At 32.5% G+C, this 18,590-nt stretch overlaps 1 protein-coding gene across 2 annotated transcripts in view; it reads left to right on the forward strand.

Moving 5' to 3' along the window:
- LOC108908463 (probable RNA methyltransferase bin3) overlaps positions 1 to 18,590 on the forward strand; it is a 107,824-nt gene that overhangs the window by 11,741 nt on the left and 77,493 nt on the right. For both annotated transcript variants that reach the window (XM_018712504.2, XM_018712514.2), the window contains exon 2: positions 17,797 to 18,267. In XM_018712504.2, the coding sequence (XP_018568020.1) occupies positions 17,802 to 18,267 (466 nt within the window). In that variant the 5' untranslated portion in view covers positions 17,797 to 17,801. The remainder of the gene's footprint in view (positions 1 to 17,796; positions 18,268 to 18,590) is intronic.

Below are 18,590 nucleotides of genomic sequence, written 5' to 3' on the forward strand. Positions count from 1 at the left end.
CTAATTAAGTGAATACGCTGTAGTAAATTTCATTCAAATCGTTCAGCGCATTATGAAGATATGACAGAAAATATATTTTTTTTGGAAACTTGAATATCCTGTATCTCGAATACCATGTTCTCCAGGAAAAAAAATTATAGAGCAACTCTACTTATATTTTATTATTATCAATTTTTGCGGTTTCTCTATTTAAAGTGAAATCACCCTGTAGAACACGTTTTCCTGATAAAGAGATCTAATTTCGCGTTATTAAATTAGTTTCCTTTTCTGCATTGGTTAATGCAAATAAAGCCAATTGCGTATTCTTTCCGCACATGTTTCAAGGTTGCAAATATTTTATCTCGTGTTTTATACACGACCAATGTAACTGCTGTTTTTTTGAGGATATAGACCTTTTATAGGCAGAACAACTAATGGTTAGGCTGTTTCTATTGTCAGTCCGATTGTGAGTGGTTTTCATTTGAACGAAAAGTACTTAATTATAAGCTTTGTCAGATGGTCTGTTTTTTTTATACATTGTATATCCTTTCGAATGGAGTTATACTTTTCAACTACGCCTCTGAATAGACCCAACGTCTTAGCCAGCGGTGAAAAGATACACAAGCTGTCTCATTTAAATGATGGATGAAGTCAAATTGAGTAAACAATGATGATAATGGTTAGAGAAGATTTCATGTCGAAGTTTTTCGTTTAAAAACGTCAATGTACTGTTTTAAACGCAAATTATCATTTAATATCCCCTTGAATTGAATTGAAAAATCTCATTTTAAAGTAACTAACCGTTTGTGGTAGAATATGTTGGGTTGCATATTTTTTATCAAAAAAACAAGTCTTTATTTCTTAACACCTTTTGACTTTAATTTTCTCACATCTTCAGGCTGCAAAAAGCTATACAATTGATATTGAGTAAATTCCAAGAAATTTAATAATTTAATTTGGGATTCTATTTCAGCAGTAAACTTAATTAATTGTTAAGTGAATAAAAAATGGTACTTGTGTATAATAATATACAGGGTGTTTGATAAGTCAATGCATTCCTTACAGGAGGTTATAGTACAAGCGATTTGTGATATATTTCCTGAATATACCATATTCTGAAAACGTTTAGTTTCCGATCTACAGGGTGTTAAAGTTTTAATAAAAAAATGCAAATTTATAAATATTGCGGAAACCGCTCCGAATATTTTTATGAAATTTTACAGGTTTTGACAGTTAACAACAGTACATGTTTTACGATAAAAATATTGTTTTCAGTTTCACCAGTGGCGTGCGCACAGGCATGTCTAGATATTGTTAAAAAAATAAATGATACGGCACTGATTTTTCTTAAAATAAAAATTATTTTTGAATTCCTTGTTCAATATGGAAGACAAAAGGTATCTCGACTATTTTTCTTTTGACTCACCATTTTCGAGTAAAAAAATAAAATCGATTTATTGCATGGCGTAATTCGGTTTCAATAATTTGAAAAATAGCAGAAGTTATGCACTTAATTTCTTCGCGTTCAAAAACTCAAATTGACAGCTGTTATTAATTTTGTCAAATAATAACAAAAACGAATGCACAGCCAACTTGCTAATTTCTGTTTAGATATTGAATAGTGATTCTAAAAACTGATAAAATTTTTTTACACTGATGTTGCTAACTGCGAGGATTAATAATTTTTTGTAATGAAATTCGTACAACAAAAAGCTGAGTGCATAATTTCTGCTACTTTTCAAATTATTGAAACCGGATTACACCATGCAATAAATCGATTTTATTTTTTTACTCGAAAACGGTGCCGTCATAAGAAAAACAGTCGAGATACCTTTTCTCTTCCAAATTGAACAAGGAATTGAAAAATATAATTTTTATTTAAAGAAAAATCAGACCCTTTATAACGATAATAATAAACAATACAGGGTGATTCAGAACTTATCAAAAAAAAAAAAATTCTGGATGTACAGGGGACCCTTACAAATACAATTTTGTAAAGAAAAAAATCAAAAAGGGCAGTTCGAAAATGATTTAAAAATACACATCAGCACAGCACTGGAAACTGGTCCACTGTAAAACCTGACCTCGCACAATGCGACCGGCATGGCGGTGTGATAAAAACGGACAAAAAACATTCCTNTATTTGAGGCTGTGCAAAATTTTGCAAATTCGAAAAAAATTTTTCAAAAAATTATTTTGCGAAAACTAGAACCGATTTTAATTAAATTTGGTGTGTTGTTTTATTATACAATAAAGTTTTTTTTACCAAAATTAGAATGCTCTCGGAGCAATTAAAACATTTTAAGAAAATTATGCAAATAACTTGATTTTCTTGCCTTTTTTTTCATCAGTTATTGCTATTTTGCAACAACGGCAATAAATTTAAACATTTTTAACTTACAGTATATTGTGGAAAATTCAATTTTAAAACTTTTTTCCTTTTCAATATTCTTCCAAAATACTTAGTTTCCAAGATATAAGTAAAAATCTCGAGGAAAAAAGTTTTAGAATTGAATTTTGCACAATATACTGTTAGTTAAAAATGTTTAAATTTATTACCGATGTTGCAAAATAGCAATAATTGATGGGAAAATGGCAAAAAACCACCAATGGCGTATTTTTTTTTTTGGGAAAATGGAGCGGCACCTTCAGTAGCACGCTACTGGTTAATATTACATTCAATAAAAAGTCTAATTAAGTGAATACGCTGTAGTAAATTTCATTCAAATCGTTCAGCGCATTATGAAGATATGACAGAAAATATATTTTTTTTGGAAACTTGAATATCCTGTATCTCGAATACCATGTTCTCCAGGAAAAAAAATTATAGAGCAACTCTACTTATATTTTATTATTATCAATTTTTGCGGTTTCTCTATTTAAAGTGAAATCACCCTGTAGAACACGTTTTCCTGATAAAGAGATCTAATTTCGCGTTATTAAATTAGTTTCCTTTTCTGCATTGGTTAATGCAAATAAAGCCAATTGCGTATTCTTTCCGCACATGTTTCAAGGTTGCAAATATTTTATCTCGTGTTTTATACACGACCAATGTAACTGCTGTTTTTTTGAGGATATAGACCTTTTATAGGCAGAACAACTAATGGTTAGGCTGTTTCTATTGTCAGTCCGATTGTGAGTGGTTTTCATTTGAACGAAAAGTACTTAATTATAAGCTTTGTCAGATGGTCTGTTTTTTTTATACATTGTATATCCTTTCGAATGGAGTTATACTTTTCAACTACGCCTCTGAATAGACCCAACGTCTTAGCCAGCGGTGAAAAGATACACAAGCTGTCTCATTTAAATGATGGATGAAGTCAAATTGAGTAAACAATGATGATAATGGTTAGAGAAGATTTCATGTCGAAGTTTTTCGTTTAAAAACGTCAATGTACTGTTTTAAACGCAAATTCTTATTTAATATACCCTTGTTGAATTGAAAAATCTCATTTTAAAGTAACTAACCGTTTGTGGTAGAATATGTTGGGTTGCATATTTTTTATCAAAAAAACAAGTCTTTATTTCTTAACACCTTTTGACTTTAATTTTCTCACATCTTCAGGCTGCAAAAAGCTATACAATTGATATTGAGTAAATTCCAAGAAATTTAATAATTTAATTTTTTATTCTATTTCAGCAGTAAACTTAATTAACGGGTGTAGATTGTTTAAATAAATAAAAAATTATGGACTGAATATATTATTATTATTATTATTCAATATATGGTTGTTCTCAAAATCGTGCGTAAATACAGGGCGAGTCATTAATATTGGCATATTGTTAACGTCAAAATATAGCGATTGAGCCAAACATGCCTTAATCAATTATTGCTCATTTTCGTTCTACAGGGTGTTAAAGTTGAAAAAATATTTTCTTTTTTTATCTATATTTTAAGTAGATACGTATGGACCGATTGTTTTGAAAATTTGTATTTTGACGTTAACAATCTGCCATTCAGCTGTGTACCATTGTTAATGACTCACCCTGTATATCATCTAATATGGGTGAAAGTCTTGGAAGTGGTAAACCCATATCTAAACCATGCTTTTGTTGATAAATTGTATTGTTGAATTGAAAGAAATTTTGCTCTAGACGTATTTTTATTAAATTTGAAATTTCATGGGCCATAATATCTGAACAATAAGGTGTTATTTAATTTTTCAGTTTATAAATTTAAATTTTTTTCTGTAAAAATATTCGTAAAAAAGTTAGTGTACCAGTGATAAAATACATATGTTTGATTAACTTTGTTAAGATCAAAACTATTTACAACAGTATAATTAAGCTAATTTCTGTACAAACCTTTTAATAATGCATTTAAATATTTCGATAAATTGTAAGTAATAAATGATACAATTGGTCTGATTTGCATATTTCAAAAAGCATTTGATTTGTGAATTTTAAATATCTAGTCTGGAGAAAATTGATGTAATATCAAAAAACTGACAGAAATGAAATTTAGTAGACATTTTCTGTATCGAGAAGACACTCAGTAAACAATTTGTTGATTTTCTCATGCGGCTGTAATTTTCGTATTTCTAATAAACTCTGTTCTTTCAAATATTTCATATAAATAGTGGTTATATTCTTGTGTTTGCGTTAAAATCATTTCACATAATTGGGCTCGTCTTTCAGCATCCCCGGGATCAAGTGCAGGTACAAAATTGAATTTAAATGGATGCTGACCATTAGTTTTTCAAAATCTTTTGGACGGAGGTTTTTGAAATGCCTAAATCCTGTTCAGCAGCACGAAAAACAGTAAATACCTTAAAAACCAGAAGAGATAGATACAGGGAACCATTATACCATTCGAAAGAGAACAAAACTCTTCATAATGTTGCGTAAAAATATACAGGGTGTTCTGTTAAAAAAAATAAGTTGCGATGGTTTAAAATTCACTAAATTCTTCATTAAATTTCTACCGCCCTGTATGAAGTTAAGTCATTTTGATATTATGGCAGGGAAGCTTAGAGTTTTAGTTATGTTCCCTATAAATTTTATCGCTCTAACTTTATTATTGTAAAATACACATCGTTTTGAATTAGGTAGTGCTTTTTATTTTTTTTTTTGAAAGTTTAATTTATCAAAAACGGTTAACTTTAAGAATAGGAAACCTTTATGAAAGTTCTCCTAAAAATTGACGTAGAATCCAAAATTGCAATAATATACAGGGTGTTCCATTTAAAGTAACGAAGATGACGTCAACTTCCGATATAACCGGAAGCGTTAGGTAGACGCCATTATTTTAATTGAGAAGGGCATGCCCCAAACACCCTGTCTTTACCCATTACCAAATATTTATTATTAAAGTAGATGCTACACTTGGCATACATTCATTTGAGTGTTGGTGATGTAGCTGGGAAATGAACGTTGAATTTTTTTTAGCAGCTCGCCTTCTGAACACTACTACTTTATTTATACTTACTCGATTGGTTGTAAAAGCACTCGGATTTGGCCGTTTCCAATTTTGTAGTGCTTCTGTGGGTGCATGCCTCTCTTTCGATGCACGAGACGAGACGTGATCGTCAAGTCACAGTTTAGTTTTGTCATTTAACTCATTTATCAACAAATATTCTCGCTAGGCCTGACATGTCACAATAAAATTAAAAGATGTAACAGGTCTTCGAGTCGATTAATACGAATTGAGCAAAATCTACATTTCGTGGTGGGTGATGAGCGTTTGGGTTTCGCTATCTTGTACTNTTTTTTTTGCGGCGATATCCAAACATTGCTTAACAAACTCACCATCTTTAAAAGGCCGACAAGTTTTCGCTATTATTCGAGATATTTCAAAGCTAACTTCAGTGGCTGTTTCAGCATCTTGAATTGGTTTTGTAAACATAGATTGCTGGCCTATTAGTTCCCGTTGTAAAGTGGAAATTCTTTGCGTTCGATTTTCGCCAGTTAATTTGGTAAAAGTTGGATGCTGGGTTTCATAGTGCCTTTTCACATTATATTCCTTCGGAATAGAAACACTACTCTTGCATATTAAACAGACAATTTTGTTATGCGATGAAATAAAAAAGTATTTTTCGGTCCAAATATCATGAAACTGTCGATTTTCATCTTCAACCTTACGACTACGTTTCTTACTGGGGCCTGGTTTATCCATATCAAAATTAATATTATATGTTACAGTCGGTAAAAGCCAAGTTCGAACGACGAAATATTTACTCGTCACAGATTACAGTTCTCAAACAGTATAACGTTCGCTTATCCGTAGTCAAAACTTAACTGCCCCGGTAGCCGGCGATGCGTCGTATTTATACGAGTTACCAAACATCGAGAACCATCCACTTTGTTCGGGGATCGACGTGTTTCGCGAATCTGTAATCTAGTTGATGCGACAGATTTCTAGTCTCGTAATAATATGCTTGGACCGGAGCGCGGCGAGTAGAATACTTTTAAAATTCGTTGGCGGGCCGCATAAACATCGACAGCGGGCCGCGGTATGTGCTTCCCTGCTGTAAGGGGTATAAAAAGCCATCCCTAAGACTTGCTACATAAGTAACTTTTTTTTTATTACTGCGCATTACAAAATTCTTATTTCTTTTAAATTTTATAAATTATTATTTTTTATTAAGTGACTTTTTTTTCTTATTTCTACTCAACTCTGTTCTTTCAAATATTTCATATAATAGTGATAATATTTTTGTGGTCGCGTTAAAATCATTTCACAGAATTAGGTTCGTCTTTCAGCATCCCCGGGATGAAGTGCAGGTACATTCTGGTACAAAATTGAATTTAAATGGATGCTGACCATTAGTTTTCCAAATCTTTTGGATGGAGGTTTTTGAAAGGCTTAAATCCTGTTCAGCAGCACGAACTGATGATTCAGGGTAAGCAGGAAAATTATATGATATCCGTTGACTGCACGAAAAACAGTAAATACCTTAAAAACCAGAAGAGATAGTTGTAGGGAACCATTATACCATTCGAAAGAGAACAAAATTCTTCATCAGGTTGCGCAAAAATATACAGGATGTTCCATTAAAAAAAATAAGTTAAGCTGGTTTAAAGATGACTAAATTCGGCATTAAATTTCTATGACCCTGTATGAAATTAAGTCATTTTGATATTATGGCAAGGAAGCTTAGAGTTTTAGTTATATCCCCTATAAATTTTATCGCTCTAACTTTATTATTGTAAAATACACATCGTTTTGAATTAGGCATTGCTTTTTTATTTTTTTTTTGGAAAGTTTAATTTATCAAAAACGGTTAACTTTAAGAATAGGAAACCTTTATGAAAGTTCACCTAAAAATTGACGTAGAATCCAAAATTGCAATAATATACAGGGTGTTCCATTTAAAGTAACGAAGATGACGTCAACTTCCGATATAACCGGAAGCGTTAGGTAGACGCCATTATTTTAATTGAGAAGGGCATGCCCCAAACACCCTGTCTTTACCCATTACCAAACATTTATTATTAAAGTAGATGCTACACTTGGCATACATTCATTTGAGTGTTGGTGATGTAGCTGGGAAATGAACGTTGAATTTTTTTTAGCAGCTCGCCTTCTGAACACTACTACTTTATTTATACTTACTCGATTGGTTGTAAAAGCACTCGGATTTGGCCGTTTCCAATTTTGTAGTGCTTCTGTGGGTGCATGCCTCTCTTTCGATGCACGAGACGAGACATGATCGTCAAGTCACAGTTTAGTTTTGTCATTTAACTCATTTATCAACAAATATTCTCGCTAGGCCTGACATGTCACAATAAAATTAAAAGATGTAACACATCTTCGAGTCGATTAATAAGAATGGAGCAAAATCTACACTTCGTGGTGGGTGATGAACGTTTGGGTTTCGCTATCTTGTACTATAATTTATACGGGGTGTAACAAAATTGCTTGGAAAAGTGTAACTTTTGTGAAATAAAAAGTGGATCAACAAATATACTTGCGGCAGTTCTTTTAAAGTTACGTCCATCGATTTTAATCGTACGAACCACTGTTTTGTCATTTAGAACCTCACGCAATCGACCATCAATTAATACGCGTATCAGTGATATCATATGTCGATAATATCAAATACTATAGATCCGTAGTGGTTAGGACTTCTTATCTGTGGCCTGATAAAATCAAAGTGACGTTTCTACATTGATTGATACGGATAGTTTTCATCTGATTTGATCTGGCGCGATACTAACAACTTAATAACGGATTAGAATCCTAATCCTCGTTTTAACGTCATTGTTGCGTCTTTTAGATTTAGTTATTAGTTGATATTACGCGTTGTGAAAGTATTTATATATACTAATTTAATAGAATGTGGTAAAAATATATAATTATATTATACGTTATTACGGATAACACCGATAATTATGGACAGTCTATATACAAGGTGTTCCACCTAAGAGGGATTCTTGATGTTATTTTTGAAAAAAAAAACACGATTTCAGCTCTCTAAATGAGGCTAGATAGCGTCTAAACCATAAGAGTTAGAGACCTGCAGTTTTCACAGTTCGTTTTGGCATAAATTACTCTATCTAGTCATCTGTGTGCAAAACGTGTACGTTATTCAGACTCGGAAATACTGAAACTTACATTTAATTATCTTATGAGTTGAGAAACTTTTTTTTTAAATGGAATGATCCGTATTAATTGTCATGGGTGAATGCAAAATTGAATGCTCTTTGGACTGATATAAGGTTGTCCATACTTATCTCCAACAGTTTTCCAGAAAAATCAAGTTCTTTTCTAAAGTCCGAAAAAGTAGCTATGTAACAGCGTGAAGAAGGCCTTGCAATTGTATTAGTACAACGTCGATACATAGGATTTTACAAAAGCACAGCACAGCACATCCTTATCGCATCCAATTACACCAAGAGTTACTAAAAGTAGACTTTCAGCGGAGACTGGAGTTTTGTCAATGGGCACTTGAGATGAGGCTACTTTTCATAAAAATTATTTCGTTAATAGTCATAATTGCCATTATTATGACACAGTAAATCCTCACCAATTCTGGACAATTCATAGCCAACGTGTCTTTGAACGTGTGGGGAGCAATTTTGGGAACACATGTCATTGGACCATTCTTTTTTGACCAGAGTCTAACTGGAGCAGTTTATTTAAACTTATTAACAAACACTCTAGAAGATTTGTTAGGTGACATTCCTTTAGCTACACTTCAAAGAATGTGGATGCAACATGATGGTGCTCCACCTCACAATTCTGCTGCGGTTCGTTAGTTTTTACACGAAACTTTTTCCAACAGATGGATTGGGCGCGGGGGACCAGTGAGTAGGCCTTGAAGGTGTCCAGATATGACAAGTTGCGACTTTTCATGAGGATTTATAAAAAGCAAAGTTTACGTTACATCACCAACTACCGCGAAAGATATGTGGCAGCCATGACATGCTGACCAATGGTGAACAGTCTTTTAAAAACCGAATTCGTTTGAAAATTGAGGCCACTTCGAGCAATTGATGTAAATCAGCGGTCTGAGTATTCTTCTCCTTGTTGTGTTCCGAGTTTCAGTTTGTTTGGTTTTGCGTTTTGTTTTAGTTGTTGTTAGTGGTTTACTTTTGTTTGTCAAACCACTTTTTAATTTTGCTGATACGTTTTTCCCATTATGTACTAGAAAATATACAACGTAGATAGATGAAACGACTTTTTCACGAAATAAAAAAACAAAAAAAGATAGTCCTGACACATGGCCTACTCTTTTCAGGTTAGAATTTCGAGGGGTTCGATTTCTTTTGTACTTTTTAATTCTACCAAAAAAATTTACCTACTCATGTCAAAATTCGCTAAACAGTTTCGTTTTGAGAAAAAAACAAAAATTGGAAGAGTTTTGATTCAAGTAGAATCTTATTTTTCAATGATCCTTTAGAATTTATGATACGTTATCCACAAACGTGAATTATCCCGGATTTAATGGAGTTTCATCTATTACTAACGCTTCAAAAGTTTTTCTAGATGTAAGCGATTAGGTCATTGAGTTACGTACATAAAAATTATTGGAAGGACATATCAATACCCGTTATATAAGAATGTTGCTTTTTCGAATAGTATAGTAACAAGTTGCAGCATTAAAATGGCTATTATCTCGTTTTACGACCTCCTAATGATAAGATCGATAAAAATTGGTCGCTCAGTGTAATCGTCTAGTTGTTTATATTTTATGGCGGTTTTCACATTAAGCTTTCGTAAAATAAAAGTAGAAGAGTAAGTTACTTTTATATGAATGGATTTTTTAAATGCGAGAATGATATTGCTGTTGGGAATTAGCTGAATTTTTATTTAGTTCGATGGTCTTTTTTTTGTAATACCAATTTATTGTTATCGGAAATGTAATCACAACTTCCCCCCGTTCTAATTTCTATAAATATCATTTTTTAATTTTATAGACAAATAATGTTAGCAGGGGTTTCTAGACTTTCTAGTATGTATTATTTTATTTCAGTTTTTGTTATACATCTTTTTTAATTAAAACCGAGAAAACGGCAGTTTTGCATTTTTGAGCTAATTCTTTGCACTTTTCAACATTAAAAGTGTTTAAAAAATCTACTTATGAAGTCATTAAGAAACGATATTCTAGGGAACAACTACTCTGCCGACAAAGGCTCCGACCAGTATTAAATTGCACTAGCAGTAATTAGTAAACATGTCATATACAGGGTGTTAATTAAGTATGTACAATAAATTCAACTAAGGATTATTTGAGTGATTGTAAGGCAAAAAGTTCATGTAAACATTGGTCCGCAGATGCTTCGTTTTCAAGATACGGGGTGTTAAACTTTAAAAATTGCTATTTGGTAAATACCCAGTTTTGTTGTAATTTGGCATTGTTATTTGTACTGACTGTTAAGGGGCTATTTTTGTATAGCCAACCCTGTACTACATTGCAGCCGGCCTAACATTTCCGATCTCTTATGTATGACTCATATTAATAAATAATTCGAGAAATAATTGTATAAAACAATTAAAACCTGACATATTTAAACAATTAAATAGAGCACACTTTCACAAAAATTATATCTTGTTTTTAACATCATATTTATTGGCATTTAATTATATTTAAAATACGAAACTTTTGCAAATTTTTGGGAGTATTTCGATGCCCGACGGTTTATGTGGTAATATGAAAGAATAAACAGGAACTCATTTCCAGAAAAAAATGTGAAAAACTTTATAAGGAACGTTGCTCTTACATCAAATAAATGACGCGCCATTTAGAATTTCGGGCCTATATTTCTTTTGTTATGAACAGTTTTCCTTTGGGAAACCGGGCCTGGCTCTGTTCTTTAAAATAATCCTTCGCCCTGTTGGATAAAAAAAATATAGTCACTATGTTGATGTAATTGGTAATAATAATTTTAATACATAGTAGATATACAGGGTGGTCCAGATTTTAATAGACAAACTTCGGGAAAGTACTAAACAACAAAAATTAACATCACTTTGCTCTATGAACATAGGCGCAGAAAGCCACTGTTTATGAGATACAGGGTGTTGAAATTATCAAAAAATTTTTTTTAAATATCTGGAAATATCTTCATCAAATTTATCCAAATTTGGTACATATTTTTTTCGAATATTTCTCCTAGTTCGGTATGTACACAGTCCAAATTCAAAAACCAGTGGCGGAGAAACGGTGAAGTTGTTTCCTTATTTATAGTAAAACTTCTACGCTACTGAATTAATTGGTAATATGAATACATTTTATAATGGTCTGAAATATTCCGGATGAAAAAACATTCTTTTATTTTTGTCGAAAAGTGAATGGTTTACGAGTTATGAGACATATTATCCAAGTAAATAAAGCGTTGAAATAGGGAAAAATAAAACGAATTTGGGTGGTCCAAATTTTTAATAGACAAACTTCGAGAAAGTACTAAACAACAAAAATTAACATCACTTTGCTCTATGAACATAGGCGCAGAAAGCTACCGTTTATGAGATACAGGGCGTTGAAATTAACAAAAATAAAATATTTTATTTAAATATCTGGAAAACCGCATCATAATATGTGGCTTTCTGCGCCTATGTTCATAGAGCAAAGTGATATTAATTTTTGTTGCTTAGTAGTTTTCCGAAGTTTGTCTATTATAATCTGGACCACCGTGTATTTTGTACCTCTTTCGAGTGAAACGGTCTTGATTTGTTTATTTTAAAATTGTGTGCTCAATTTCAACCAAATTGTTATTCAGAACTACAATCTTTTATAGAAATGTGGAACATATTTTTCACGTTCATATTACAACTTTTGTGACAGTTTTAATTTCGATTTCTCGTTTTCCAGTTTTGCTGACGGCTTTGATTGAAACAATATTTCGCTTATTAACAGTTTCAATTTTCGTTCCCATTAAGCATAGAAATACATATTCAAATATCGATGTTGAAAGAGAAAAGAAAAGCGTAAAAGCTTTCCATTTATTTACAGATAACGCGGTCTATTTGTTTGTAACTTTGTCTTATCTAACTTAACTGTTTCCTTTATAGAGGTTATTATAACATTGCTCCAATTTATGATTTACTTACAAGTGTATCTAAAACTATGCACGGTGTTTATTTACATACTTAATAGATAATTGCTTTGAGCTTACCTTGTGTGAGTTTAATTGTAAGCTTTGTAACGAATGGGACACACTAATGGGAGGTTCCTACAGTTGAAATACGCCGATCTAATTCAAAAGTGAATGATAACAGACACACAGGGGTCAAAGAAAAAAAATCGTTTTATTCTCAATATATTTTGATTAGAAGGTGGAAATTGGAGATAGGAGTGAAAATGCACCCCTTTGAGTTTTTTAATTGTAGCTCGAAAACGAAGCTATAGTTCGTAGGAAAAATTATTTAGTGAACTGAATTTTCTATAGAAATAGCTTATTTAAAAAATTTAGAATTAAAATTTTATGCAAAAAAATCGTTAATAAACAATGTGAAAAAAGCAAAAAATTCGATTTTCTGATATTTTTTACTTTTTTGTCTCTAATTTTTTTTTTGGTAAAGATAGGTATAGGCATTGCTTCATAGAAAAAAAGAGTAGATAAAATTTCCTTCAAAACAAGAGGTTGTAGAGTATTTTTGGATGAAAATTGACTGATATATGTCCTCTCAAACTTAGCCAATTTTTCGATTTTCGTCGCGTTTACTCTTCCCTTATGCGTTTTAATTCTCATTTTTTGAAAAAAAGGAAGGAAATAAGACGTTTAAGGATTTTCATCACATGACTTGTTCGAAGGTACTTTAAAAATGAAAAAACCGCGGTGTGCTATTAAATTAGGGGGTTGAAATTGAGGATTGGGGTGAAAAAGCATTTTTGCAATTTTTCAAACAGAACGAAAACGAAGCAAAATTTCGGTATAGTTAATGGAAAAATTTTGTAGAGAATTGAATTTCTCATCGAAATGGCTTATTTAAAAAATGTAAAAGGAAAATTTTATGCAAAAAAATCGTTAATAAACAATTTTAAAGAAAGCAAAAAATAAGATTTTTTGATTTTTTTATAAAATAATTTAGTAAAAACTTGAGAATTTAAGTACAATAAAGTTTATTAATAGTCACCGCCCATTTCGCCCTTCCACAAATAAGATCTACTTCTTATTTGTGGAAGGGCGAAATGAGCGGTGACTATTAGACGCCTTCATTATAGCCATCTTTCTCTATCGCACGGATTTCTATGACTTTCTTTATCACTCTCACGTAACGGCGGATGAACCATGGGGACTTTCCGATCCTGTATAGGTTTTCAGCAACGAAAATTGAATAATTCCAATTATTTCGTTGCCTCATTCTTGAACAAGGTTTTTGAAGCTGTATCTCGTTTGTTAAAATTTGTTGAGAAATGATATCTGTCATTCCATTATTGGTAAACAAACATTGAGTATTGGTGCTATTTTTATTAATTATTATTAAAATCAAGATTTGATTTTTTTATTGATTACTTCTTCCTAGCATTACAAAGTTAAACGTAGTACTAGTGATTTCAATTAAGAATACCTTTTATTATTTTATAAACTTCTGTAAATCGAATATATTGAGGAAAAAAGATTTTTTTTCATTTTTGACCCCTGTGTGCTTCTTATTACATACATATTATACATATACATATTATTATTAATATTACATATTAACTTTTGCACTAAGGTAAGTTGGGTTAGATTAGCTTATTACACCCTGTATAATCGTATGTTCATAATATCCGGTCAATTCAATTGAGCTATAGTATATGCGACATAAAACAATTATTTTTTCCATTTGTTTGATAGACTAATTTAATATTAATGACTTTGATCGTTCGCTAAGGGTTATTTTGAGTTGCCTATACGGTTCTTTCGTTCGATATAAATCTCGTGGGCAAATATAGACGTTCCGTGGGTAAAAACGACTGTGCGGCCGGTGAAACCGGTAAATATATTGTTTGAACAAATGGGACATATGGCACTCCACACGATTTTTATCAATAAAGCGATTGATATTTGCGGGACATTGTAGGAACCGGGTGGAATGTTTAGCTTTAATGGAAAAAGTTGTTTGATAATTTTAATATTGTAACCAAGCTCTTGATTCAAACTAGATTAAATGTTTTTTTGTTGATAGAAATCTGGAATTATTTTTCATCAACATTAAACCGGTAACCGGTACAAAAATAGAAAATATTGCAGAAAAGTGACAATTTCTATTTACTAATTGACCTGTTTCAACAGATTTTTTAAAATCTGGACTGGAAAAAAAAATTTGTTCCATTATTTTGGGACACACTGTATATCAATTAAGTTATGTCCAAAAATAGCGTGACTGTCGCGGCGGGAGATCGTTTAAATCTATCGATAGTCGTTCCTAAAAAATATCAAATCGTGAAGAAACTCTCATGATGAACTACTATTACTTGCTGCAGTAAATGAAATTAAGTCTATGAGACATTGCGTGTTGCTAGTTTGAAACTAATACAAAATTAATTTTGTTTGTGCTCTGGTGACAGCATTTCTGGATCACCATGCGATCGCGATAAGAATTTTTAGCAGAACTCTGTTACATGAATGTTGTTTACATTGATTTTTGAGAATTATTTTAAATTGCTTGTGAGAATGTTAACATTTAACACTTTTTTGCACATGGTGCAACAGCGATGTTGCAATAAACTTTCAGGACCGGTTCCTTTCTTCACGATAACGAAAAAAAACAAGAGCTATATTTCTCCTAAGATGATTCTTAAGGGATTTACAATTTTTCAAAGAACAACCATTGGATGTACAGGGTTAAATTTAGAGAGAGAGAGAGAGAATAGAAGGGTTTCGTTTAAAGAGGCTTTAAAATAAAATTTGTATTGGTATACATTATAAATGGGATATCTGCAATGCATATTTGTAATTTTTTTTTACTGCGATCGGTAATTGCTATTAAATAAGCAGAAAAAAAACAAGTAGTTGCCAATTCATGTTCTAGTAATTGCCACTTCCACATTAAATGATAATGAACATTTAAAATTAATAAAACAATTTTATATGTAACTGTAGGGTATTATTTCTTCAAAATTTTACACCCCAATAAAAATAAAAAAGAAACTCTAGAAGCAACAGTTAAACACTAGAAACGTCTAACGAAAGAAGCACGTAACAGGTATAATGGGCTCATTCAATTATATTTAATTTATACAAGGTGTTTGGAAAAGTTGGTACAAAATTTAAGGGGGTGAAAGTAGAGCCAAAAATAGTAAAAAAAAGTTCCTATAAACATATATAACTTCCTCCAGAGCACCGTTACTGAGATATGGCCCTTCAAAGGGGTCTTATCATTTAGATATTTTTTAAAATAACTTTCTTTCTGATTAAGATAACGGAATGAATATTGTAGGTAATAATCATACCATAAGGGTCTTTAATTACCGTAAGTTTAATCAAAATCGGTTATAAATAAGGATAGTTTTGTAACTACATACTCTTAACATAAATTTTTCGAATTTTGTTTATTCCTTTGAATTATCAAGCAAATAATATTATTTTTTAATGAACTAGACTTTTTTGATGAAAAAATGTCTACTTTTTTTCCCAAATATGCATGGTTTAGTCAGAAATAACTAATTTTTAAATAATGTGTGGCTCAGAATAGTAACATTTTTAAAAATGTTTCTTAATTTTCTTTGTGCTCAACTTTGCATTTCATTCGATTTTTTTACAACCCTATACCATCATGCTTTTACTAAGCGTGAATTTTCCGAAACAATCTTGCAGAAAGTTGTCTTCTATCAGGAAAACGTTGCCGATACTCTCTTTGAGCCGTCAGACTATTTCCATTACAGAACCCATAAATAAAATGTATATCGGCATATTCACGGTTAGTTAACACACAATACAATGAAACTGTCACAATGAAAAATGCCTACTATGTAAAAATGTTTTAAAATATGTTACTGTTCTAAGCCATACATTATTTGAAAAATAATCACTGCTGACTTAACTGCGTAAAATTTGAAAAAAAGTATACATTTTTTCATCAAAAAAGCCTAATTCATTAAAAATAATATTATTTGCTTGATAATTCAAAGGAATAAAAAAAAATTGAAAATAATTTCTGTTAAGAGTAGTTACAAAACTATCCTTATTTACAACCGATTTTGATGAAACTTATGGTAGTTAAAGACCCTTATGGTATGATTATTACCTACAATTTTCATTCCGTTATCTTAATCAGAAAGAAAGATATTTTAAAAAATATCCAAAAGACCCCTTTGGAGGGCCATATCCCAGTAATGGTGCTTCGGAGGACCAATGTTTATAGGAATTTTTGTAAATATTTTTGGCTCTACTTTCATCCCCTTAAATTTTGTACCAACTCTTCCAAACACCCTGTATAAATTTTGTACTTGCCCTCTTAGACCCTTATACAGGGTGGTCCGAATTTTATGCAGGAAACTTCGAGGGCCGATAGATCTCTTTAAAATAATATGTGTTTGCCTTATAAACATAGGTCTGAAACGACACCGTTTTAGAGATACAGAGTGTTGAAGTTGTCAAAAAAAATTGATTTTTTGTTTATATCTCCGGAATCTATTAACCGATCTCAATAAAATTTGGTACATATAATGTATGATAGTAGGCCTTATATTCCCTGAAATATGAGCTTTAAAGGTTCAACCAGTGGTGTACAACTGGACAGGGGTCACACCCTTTTTTACAAAAAAACCTACGCCACTGCATTTTTTACATGTCATTGTAACTGATTTATATTTTAATGCACAAAATACGTAAAAAAGGTGACTTTAATTTTTCTCAAGTTATTCATACCAATACAATCCCCTTGTGGCAGACACTTCTAAAGATAATATTACAAGAATATTTGTTTATGTTTAAAAGTAAGTGCAATTTATGAGCACATCAACAAAATTATTTACACTCCTTTCTACAACACCTGTGAGGTAGGTAGTGTGCGATATAAACAAAAAAACATTTTTTTTTTAAATCTCAACACCCTGTATCTCCAAAATGGGGCCGTTCCAGACCTATGTTTATAAGGCAAACACATATTATTTTAAAGAGATCTATCTACCCTCGAAGTTTCCTGCATAAAATTCGGACCACCCTGTATATGTCCAATCCATTCGCAAAACATCTGTGACGTCACACCACTCGACTATTATTTATTTTGTGTATTATAGTTTGTTTTCCCCTTTTTTTTTTCAAATAAACTTTTCAACCTATGAAATAAAAAAGAAATCTTTGGCATGAAGTAGCAGTTACTGGTGCATTTACCTTCTTACCCCATGGATCGCATTTTTTTTTAAGAAAGCCACTGCGCGAGAACCAAATTAACTCGAACATAATTTAGTGGAAACTGGAAACTAATATCTCTTGTACTTCCAGGAAAAATGTCTTCGGTGGAGGTCCTGGAGCCCCCCGTCAAAACCAACAACCACAACCACAGAAACCAGATGAAGGCGACCAACAACAACAACGCCAACAAGCGGAAAAACAAGCACGACCGCAGCAGCCGGAAGAGGTCGAAGAGCTTCTCCGGCTGCGGTCTGATGATCAACCAGAAACCTGTCCTGCCCACGAAATTCCTGCTGGGTGGCAACATCAAGGACCCCCTGAACCTGAACAGCCTCCAGGACGAGGAGATCAACAGGGCAATGAACGCGGTCACGCCAAAGTCCTCTCCGGTGCCCACCCCTCCTCGGAAGAAGGGCCAACTGGAGGTCATCATTCCCAGAAACATCCACGACCCCCTGAACCTCATAGACTGCGCCGACGACGCGGAGTACGAGCAGCAGCTGTGCTCGCCCGTGAAGAAGGGGAGGAAAAAGAAGCCGAAGAAGAGGAGGACTATGTCAGGTAACCATAGACAGATTAAGAACGAGCTTGCGGCCGCGCCATTTTGATATACAGGATCGGAAAGTCCCCATGGTCCACTTCCACTTGTAATTCAGCGACCGGTGGTCATCTTTGTTTTCGTCGTTTGCCTTTTCTGTAATAGATGTCACTACTTATACAATTCCGACTTCGTATTCCGATATGTTAATACAATCCGTTAACAGAGGGCAGCACAATTTGTCTAAGGTGAGGCGCAGCCCTAGAAAGAGTGATGCCAGATCTACAGATTTTTTTGGAATTGGGGAAATAGGGAATTTTGCTTTATTTCTTGGGATTTTTAAGTC

Source organism: Anoplophora glabripennis, unplaced genomic scaffold (genome assembly GCF_000390285.2).
Source record: "Anoplophora glabripennis isolate ALB-LARVAE unplaced genomic scaffold, Agla_2.0 scaffold29, whole genome shotgun sequence".
Classification (NCBI taxonomy): Eukaryota; Metazoa; Arthropoda; class Insecta; order Coleoptera; family Cerambycidae; genus Anoplophora; species Anoplophora glabripennis.